The 10,000-nt window shown below is 42.5% G+C and overlaps 1 protein-coding gene across 5 annotated transcripts in view; it reads right to left on the bottom strand.

Annotated features, from left to right (window-relative positions):
* atp8b5a (ATPase phospholipid transporting 8B5a) overlaps nt 1–10,000 on the bottom strand; it is a 28,520-nt gene that overhangs the window by 11,461 nt on the left and 7,059 nt on the right. For 4 of the 5 annotated variants that reach the window (XM_035526155.1, XM_035526156.1, XM_035526153.1 and 1 more), the window contains 8 exons: nt 6,891–6,970; nt 6,043–6,101; nt 5,565–5,678; nt 3,682–3,780; nt 2,683–2,744; nt 1,591–1,663; nt 327–397; nt 1–69 (listed from right to left, as the gene is read on the bottom strand). The exon at nt 1–69 is cut by the window's left edge and continues 14 nt beyond it. In XM_035526155.1, the coding sequence (XP_035382048.1) occupies nt 1–69; nt 327–397; nt 1,591–1,663; nt 2,683–2,744; nt 3,682–3,780; nt 5,565–5,678; nt 6,043–6,101; nt 6,891–6,933 (590 nt within the window). In that variant the 5' untranslated portion in view covers nt 6,934–6,970. Of the gene's footprint in view, nt 70–326; nt 398–1,590; nt 1,664–2,682; nt 2,745–3,681; nt 3,781–5,564; nt 5,679–6,042; nt 6,102–6,489; nt 6,537–6,890; nt 6,971–10,000 lie in introns of those variants that run through there. The other variant, XM_035526157.1, reaches the window with a different exon arrangement.

Below are 10,000 nucleotides of genomic sequence, written 5' to 3'. Positions count from 1 at the left end.
AGGGCTTCAATGTTTCCTCCCATTTCTCCGATTACAGATAGAGCCTGCTTCACCTTCAGATTGGTCTCCCTGCACACACACACACACACAACACACACACACACATACATACACACACGTGCGCGCGCACACACACACACACAACAGATATAAACCCACACTTACACATCAACAAACACAAACACAAGCAACACACAAACAACCACATTAACAAAAATAGCATTCAGTGAATCACTGACTTTTTTTGTTAGGTCTGTGTGATGAGTTAAGACATGTACACACACACACACTCACACACACACACATACACACACACACACACTCACCCATCCAGCTCAGCGGTTTCAATGTACACCAGATTAAGAGGCTCACTGCTAGAGAGGAGGAGGAGATCAGCCTGAGAGAGAGAGACAGAGAGTGAGAGAGAGAGTGAGTGTGTGAGACAGAAAGAGAGAAAGACACAGAGAGAGAGAGTGATAACCATAGAGATTTTAATAAATGTGGCACTTTCACATTAAAATACAAACCATAACGCCAAGCTTCCATAATATGACCCAACATGAAAAATGACAAATCTCTCTTAGAGTAGGGCACCATCGCTACAAAATATGTAGCAACTTGTCATCACCCGAGAGACCTCCCCTCTCCTCATTCCTGCTTCCCACAACTACACACTGCTACACCACTGTTATATCTTGCTACACCACTGTTATATACTGCAACACCACTGTTATATACTGCTACACCACTGTTATATCCTGCTACACCACTGTTATATACTGCTATATCACTGTTATATCCTGCTACACCACTGTTATATACTGCTACAACACTGTTATATACTGCAACACCACTGTTATATACTGCTACACCACTGTTATATGCTGCAACACCACTGTTATATACTGCAACACCACTGTTATATACTGCTACATCACTGTTATATACTGCTACATCACTGTTATATACTGCTACACCACTGCTACATCAGTTATCCACTGCTATATAATTCTTATACCAGTGCTACAGCACTGCTACATCACATTGACATTTACACCATTTAGTAGACGTTCTTATCCAGAGAGACTTACAAAAGTGCCTTGTCATTTACTCATAGAATACATCCTAGCCAGTACAGTAGGTTAGAGTCCAATACACCAATGAACTAGAATAATGTACAAATACAGGGATCCCTGCTGATGCCTAGAAGTATAGAATACATAAGGTCTCTCTTAAACAATGATGTGTGCAATAAACAATAACTACTAGACTTAGTCAACATCAGGGTAATAAACAATCCCCTACAATAAGTACTAATTTAGTCAGTCAATATGGGAGCAGGGTCAGTCATAATTTGAATATTCCACAACTAGATGGGTCTTCAGTCTGCGTTCACTGCTATATCACTGCATGGCTACAGGAGTTCAGAGAGCAACACGGGGAGGGTGGGTGAGAGAGTGAGAGTGAGCAAGAGAGAGAGAGAGAGAGAGAGAGAGAGAGAGAGAGAGACAGAGAGAGAGAAAGATAGAGAGCAAAAGAGAGAGAGTGAGAGAGAAAGGTAGAGACATGAAGACAAAGAAGAGCTCTCACTGCAACAAACTGGTTATTCTCCAGCTTGATGATGTCGCCCACTTGAACGTTCATCCATTTTTCATTTCTCAGTCTAAAACAAACAGATGGAGAGAGAGAGAGAGAGAAAGTAAACAGAGAGGCTGAAAAGATAAAAAATCAGGGGACTAAAAGAGATCTTTTCAAGTCACATATGGTGTGGGGTGGCACCTAAACCACTAAACCACCCCACAAAGCTCACATGTTCAAACTACCATATAACAGGAGCAGGGTGAAATACAATAAAGCCCAAAAAACATTACCCAGCATGCCACAGTAGCATATCTTGTTACATCATCCTGGGAAAGAATGATACGACTTGGCACAAGGAAGGAACGAAAGCGCATCGGCCAGGTTTGAAATATTTCCCACATAAGACGTTATGTTTGGTACCTACACTCAGGACATCTGCAACTGCCAACTGGAAAAGGCTGGCCGACTACCACAGTGAGGGTAGGTTTCACAGCACCCAGCGCTCTGGTTAGTGCCGCACTCATCTGTGCAACAGCTGCTGATCGCATTGGTGATCACAGAATGTATTTATACTGTTCATAGCATCCTCATAGCATGATTTGGGGGTGTGTATCATAAGTGTGGCTAATAGGAACAGCTGTCCAGAGTAACAGTGGTAGGGGCAGCTCAGAGTATGAGTATGGGGTAGGGTCAGCTCAGAGTATGAGTGTGGGGTAGGGGCAGCTCAGAGTATGAGTGTGGGGTAGGGTCAGCTCAGAGTATGAGTGTGGGGTAGGGGCAGCTCAGAGTATGAGTGTGGGGTAGGGGCAGCTCAGAGTATGAGTGTGAGGCAGGGGCAGCTCAGAGTATGAGTGTGGGGTAGGGGCAGCTCAGAGTATGAGTGTGGGGTAGGGGCAGCTCAGAGTATGAGTGTGGGGTAGGGGCAGCTCAGAGTATGAGTGTGAGGCAGGGGCAGCTCAGAGTATGAGTGTGGGGTAGGGGCAGCTCAAAGTAACCATGTGGGAGAAGAGTAATTCAGTGTCAGTGTCGGCACACATAAAGGCGAGGATGATAATGATTATGATAATAGCAATGATGATGAAGATGAGGAGGAGGACTCACTCTCCGTCAATGAGCACCTGTGCCCTGCGGTTGTTCACCTGTCGGTCGCTCTTGTGTCGGTTCTGTGAGGAGAAAGCATGTGATACATGACTGTGAGACAGCGGAGGACAAAGATGTGTGTAGACGTGTGTACTGCACACACTGCACGATGGATGGAAATGATCAACAGAGAAACGTGCAGGAGACGCCAACAGCATCTAGATACTGATTACACACACACCTGAGAAACACACCTGAGAAACACATCTGAGAAACACACCTGAGAAACACACCTGAGAAACACACCTCAGAAACAAACCTGAGAAACACACATGAGAAAGACATCTGAGAAACAGACCTGAAAAAGACATCTGAGAAACAGACCTGAGAAACACATCTGAGAAACAGACCTGAGAAACAAACATGAGAAACAAACCTGAGACACAGACCCAAGAAACAGACTTGAGAAACAAATCTAAGAAACACAACTAAGAAATCTAAGAAACAGCACTGCAACATGACAGGGGTCAGTTTGAACTCTGTCTACGTAAAATTATTTAATCACTGTGAGAGTTTTTGTAACAATGGGTCCCATCATCATATCAAGAGAATAATGTCAGTGGCAAGCCAAGTCACTCCCTCACACACACACAGACATAGATATCTCTCTAGTTCTCTAGTTGAGGCTGGTGCAGAATTGTTATTTCAGACAGCAGTTTTCCATATTAAACTCCGCTCAGCGCAGCCTATCAGCTGAGAGTCCATGCACCAGCTTCTGCTTGACGTTTTGGCCATTTCAGTGTTATTAAGAGCATGTACAGACCGCACAAGAACTCCCCCTCTATTTTGGAGTAGGATCCATAATAGTTAAGGGTATAAGTGTGTGTGTGTGTGTGTGTGTGTGTGTGTGTGTGTGTGTGTGTGTGTGTGTGTGTGTGTGCATATTACCATACAGCACTAACAGAAAACCAGTTGTTCACTGAATGTTTTTGTTTATGTGGTTGTCTGTGTTGTACTCACTAGGTCATCGATGGCATCTTTGACGGCAGTGATGGACAGCACCAGTGCAAGGGGCACGACTGTTGTGAACCAGGACAGGGAGGAGATAGCTGGAATCACCTGCACCACAGAAGCCCAGCACAGCCATTACTGCTACGCCCCACAGATTTACGAACCACTTCACTCCAAATGTGTACATCACACAATAGCGTCACCCAGATTAGACCATTACACTCTGTGAAAACATTTGTTTTTGCTTCCCTTTATAATGGAGAGAAATTAATTCTGAACATCAATCTTTACACACGCTTTGTTCATACTAGGAGGTATACTCTGAGGTATATTTATATGCTAAAACCTCGTAACCCACCACGAGAGGGATACTTAATCCCAAATGAAAAGATAATCCAAAATAAAAGGCCTCATCCGCACTACCATGGAAAAACTGGATAATGCATCTGCTCACATATGCTTTGCCCATTCATCCACATTAAAATGGTGTTTTCTGCCAATTAAAACACATCTTTTCAGATCTTCTCTCCAAAGTGGACACTTTTGAAAACCCAGCTTTGGTGTTGTAGTGCAGATAAAGGGGAAATGTAGCTTTTAGAAAACGCTGACATAAGGTTCTCACATGATCTCTGCCGTTCCACAATGGTGAAAACAAACTTTCACATCTTTTTCTGCAATAGGCCTTTTTAATTTCATGTTTAGCTGCTCGACTTATTTATCTGTTCAGATGATGTCTGTCCTTTTTCTCACCATTTTCTGCACGTGTTTGGGGCTACATCACACGCAATTGCAGCATGTGAAGTACCATAGCAGAAATTATATAAAGGTCATAGGTCAGATACTCCATATGCTCACCATTCACCTTTTCCATCATCACCACCACCACCACCACCACTACTACTACTACTACTTCTACTACTACTACTACTACTACTACTAATAATAATAATAATAATAATAATAATAATAATAATAATGAACTTTATTTATGTAGAACCTTTTAAATCAAGATTAAGAAAGTCATAAATATGGATTAAAGAAACAAAGCAAACATCTAACACAAACTACAGCCAGAGCATTCAGCGTGTTCTGAGATCACCAGCTCTGTTTCTCATAACTTAGAACCTTACAAAATCACCCACAGAATGAAATAGACTGAGACAACTTCCTGTTCTGAGAATCTCACTTCCTTTCTCTGTAAGGGAGACTTACCTCTCCGTCAGCACTGCTCGACTTGACCCCAGCCTGCCATCATTCACAAAGCTTCTACAAGTCACACCTACAGGTCATGTGACCACCAAGTTCCAGTAGTCATAACAGTGTTCCCAAGCCTTTCAATTCACTGGGTCAAAGGTAATTTCCTCTGATAAGCAAAATGTTTCCTCAGTCTCATCCAAAGCCAAATCAGACTTTGTTAAATAGAAAAAAGCTTGGCGTGTTTCACCTTACCATTGATTCATGTTATATTTGTTTTAGTGTAGTTGGTAACAAACGTGGTCTGACATTTTGCAGACAGATATATTTGGGGTGCTTCATAGCTCGCATGCCAGTGTTATCTCTGCACAACCAGATGTCTTCATACAAGTACTTCAGTTCTGAGCAACTCACAAGAGTCAAGCACCACTGCTCCAGCTCAGAAACCCAAAACCACACACCCCACACTTACAAATGCATACACGCTCTTAAACACACACACACACACACACACACACACACACTCATAGGCATACCAACTCACATGCACAAAACGCTGATGTCACACCATAGACACAGAAACACCCACACACACCCACACACTCACAAGCATGAAACACCCACACACAAAAATGCATGCACAACAGAAACACCCACACACAAAAACAAAACACACACGCACAGTGTTGGTGGCCCACCTGTAGGACGAGCAGACAAAGGAAGTAAGCGTTGGCGATGCGCTGGAACTGCTCAAACAGGTTGAGCGGAAGGAAGGTGAGCACATTGTATTTAGACGTCTTGATGGCATTGGTCTGTAAGGTCACATGACACACGTTATAAATGCCTTTCCTGTGTTGCACCCGCTAACGGTCATAGTAAAGAAGAAAGTCCACACTAGACCCCTAATAAGTCAGGGGAAGTGAAGATATGCTAGGATTTAGAGATGAGAGAAACCAAACAGCTGATCAAAAGATCTAGCAAAGAGACGATAGCTTTTGCACTTGGAGAAGTCTGCCTGTGTTTTTATCACTATGGAAGGTAAAGATTCTATATCTGGCCTGGAATATAATCATATTTCATAATAATGACGTGAGGATTTTCTATCAAAATATCCTTTATAAGGAGAATCAAGTAATCAAGGGGTTGCTGGTTTCCATTTCTGGGAATCGCACTCACCGCATATTTGAAAGAGAGGTTGTGTTCCCTATCATTTGCACGAATTTTCCTCTCCGTCTCTATAAAATGATACAGAGAAAGGTGTCAAACAATACACTCCAGTGGTACAAAATTCTCACAGTTCAAGACACATTCCTCCTTTAAACAATATTCACAAAACAACACTCTAATACACTCTAAAAACTGACAACTTACAACAAAAATTAACATCATACAAAGTTTCTCCTCAGAACAGAACAAAAGATACATCCCCCAAGATGACAGAGAGGGTTTAAATGTGTGTGACTGACAGACAGGGAGAAAGTGAGTGAGGGAGAGAGAGCTAGAGAGGGACAGAGAGGGACAGAGAGAGAGTAGGAGGGGGGGAGAGATTGGAAGGGTGAGAGAAAGGGAGAGACAGAGAGATAAGATATAAAATCCGAATGTGTTAACCCAGGAGAGACATACCATTAATCCAGATGTGTTTCCACATTTCCTTAGTAATGTGTTACTACTATTATTAGCCCTATATGATGGGAAGCAGGTGTCATTAAGTCACAAGTTCAGCATGTCAGCAGGTCAACTCCAGCAACTGTTAGCAACACCCCTGCATTTACTCAGATGCTGGAGCTGACCTCAGAGCTGCTGGATCTCAGATGCCCCGTTTCACTCCACAACACTGCACACACTGTCTATAGAAAACCTATGAACTCCAGGATATCAAGTGGAGAATGGTCATTTGACATATAGGTGCAAGAGAGACTTTGAGCTTCACAGAAAGATGAAAGACTAACTCTGAACTACAAGTGCTCGGGCCGACGGGGGCTGGTTGTGCCGGTTTGTGCTGGCTATGCTGTCATGTGAGTTACCTTTCTCTTTCTTTTTCACACAGTCAAGGCCAAAGAAGGACATAGCTACAGGTCGTCGTCTCTATCTGTCCATCACCCACCTGAGAAGGCACACACACACACAGTCAACCATATAAAAGTCAAATATGTTTCAAAAAGACACACACAGTCAACCATATAAAAGCCAACAAGGTTTCTCACACACACACACACACACACACACACACACAGACACACACACACACACACACACACACACACACACACACACAGACACACACACACAGACACACACACACCCACACACACACAGACACACACAGACACACACACACACACACACACACACACACACACACACTCACACACACAGACACACACACACTCACACTCACACACACACACACACACACACACACACACACACACACAGACACACACACACACACACACAGACACACACACACACACACACACACACACACACACACACACACACACTCACACACACACACACACACACACACACACACAGACACACACACAGACACACACACACACAGTTTCAGGCATTTCTTTTGGCCTCATTAAAGTAAATGTGTCAGATTTAGCAGGTACTCAAGTTTTCTGTGCATGTTAAATGAAATTAACAACAACAACAAAAAACAGTTCTTGTGTCTTAAAAGAGGAGGGATTTTCTAGTGAACAGTGATGAAAGACTGGACTGGACGCCACAGAGGTCAGTGAGGACATTCCTCAGACCTGTGCAAAAAAAAAACACAAACACTCACAGAGCAAACCCAGACACTCCTGCCTTGTTCCTAGACACGCACACACACACACACACACAATTCATTGATCAAAATTTGACACACACACGCCTTCGGAAATAATTTCTGAGTGACTTCACCCCTCGAGTTATTTATAGAAACAGTGTGTGTGTATATATAGGTTTGTGTGTTTTAAATGGAACAGCATCTCAAGAACACACAAAACACACTCAACCTCTCTCTCACACACACACAAAACCTTCTGGAAAAGTGTTTCCATTACACAGAGAGCAGCAGACACTGGACCTCCATCTCTGTAAGCAAATGCCGCAGTCATTCAGTGGCACTCTGCTTAAACTCTGGCAGCCGACATATGCATCAGTGTCTTTGTTGTTTGGGAATCTGGGAATTCTCTTTTGAATTTGAGAGCAGTACATTTTTGTCTCTGGGTTTTTTTATTCACAGGATTAAAACGTACAGCCTCCCAGCAATGGCTCATCATCTCCCTCACACACACACACACAAACCATCTCACATCTTTAAAAAGACATTTGCACCGTCGTTTCCTGACTGAATCACTGAACCGTTCCAGCGGACCACACCCTTATTAAAGTCTCTCTCTCAAGCCCAGAGTCCTGCAAGTCTCTGTGACATGGTCTTTGCCTGCACAGGAAGCACACGTGGGGAGGACAGCCCAGGGGGAAGAACAACCAGGGGGAAGAACAACCAGGCGGAAGAAGGTCAAGAGACCCTCGCACCTCAGTGGGAAGGCACACAAGTTGATCTTATTTTTTGTTTGTAAGCCACATTTACAGTGAAGGGATGTACACAAGTGTCATTTGCAAGTTTGCTGAAGTTTTAAAACCTAAAACCACATTTGCACAAACCAATGTTTTAACCAGCCACTAACAAAGAAGCATGCACACAGTTCTAGGTTAGTGCTAATGGTTACTCCACAACGCCGTGCATCCTTAACAGTGACCTGCACAGTTACATATTCATATATTCTTGATTATTCATATATTTGGGAGTTCACTAGAACTCCAGAACAGATGTGTTAGTTATAAGGAGGTTATACGGTGTATAAATAACAGCACTGCTTCACTTTTCAAGAACAAAACGCAAACCTTCTGCTTCTGTTCTTGCTCTTTGGTCTGCTTTAACTCTAAATAGTTAGTGATATAAATGAGAGTGCTCCAGTTAAAGCTAAAACTAATAAGTGTTTAAATTACTGGTATAAAAAAGATGTAAAACACACTTGCAGTATAAATAGGTGGAATCAATTGAAAAACACACACACATACACACACACACACACACACACACATATATATATATATATATATATATATATATATATATATATATATATATATATATATATATATATATATATATATATATATATATATTACACACACACTGCCTGACCAAAAAAAGGTCACCACCTGGATTTAACTAAGCAAATAGGTAAGAGCCTCCCATTGGATAATTACTGCATGGGTGATTATGTTTCAGCTGGCAACAAGTTATTTAACTCTAACTGATGCAGTGAGTAGCTTCTCATTTGACAAACAACCATGTCGAAAGACACATCCTGTGGTTGTGGAAAAGATGTTAATCTGTTTCAGAAGGGTCAAATTATTGGCATGCATCAAGCAGGGAAAACATCTAAGGTGATTGCTGAAACTACTAAAATCGGGTTAAGAACTGTTGAACGCCTTATTAAAAAGTGGAAGGACAGTGGGGAAACACTATCGTCAAGGAAGGAATGTGGTCAGAAAAAAATCTTGATTGATCGTGATCAGCGATCACTTAAACGTATGGTGAAATCAAATTGTAGAAAAACAACAGTAGAACTCACATGTGGAAAAACAATAGAACTCGCATGTAGAAATGCTCTTATTTTCACTATTAAACATATCTGTTTAATAGTGAAAGTAAGAGCATTTCCACATGCACAATGCAAAGGGAACTCAAGGGATTGGGACTAAACAGCTGTGTAGCCTTAAGAAGACACTTGTCAGTGAGGCTAACCGGCAAAAAACGGCTTCAGTTTGCTAGGGAGCATAAAGATTGGACTCTGGAGCAATGGAAGAAGGTCATGTGGTCTGATGAGTCCAGATTTACCCTGTTCAAGAGTGATGGGTGCATCAAGGTAAGAAGAGAGATGGCTGAAGTGATGCACCCATCATGCCTAGTGCCTACCGTACAAGCCTGTGGGGGCAGTGCTATGATCTGGGGTTGCTGCAGTTGGTCAGGTCTAGGTTCAGCAACGTTATGTGCCCAAAGAATGAGGTCAGCTGACTACCTGAATATAATGAATGACCAGGTTAGTCCATCAATGGATTTTTTCTTCCC

The sequence above is a fragment of the Electrophorus electricus genome, chromosome 5 (genome assembly GCF_013358815.1).
Source record: "Electrophorus electricus isolate fEleEle1 chromosome 5, fEleEle1.pri, whole genome shotgun sequence".
Classification (NCBI taxonomy): domain Eukaryota; kingdom Metazoa; phylum Chordata; class Actinopteri; order Gymnotiformes; family Gymnotidae; genus Electrophorus; species Electrophorus electricus.
Note: the sequence above shows the minus strand (reverse complement) of the source record. Positions and strands in the feature narration are given on the sequence as shown.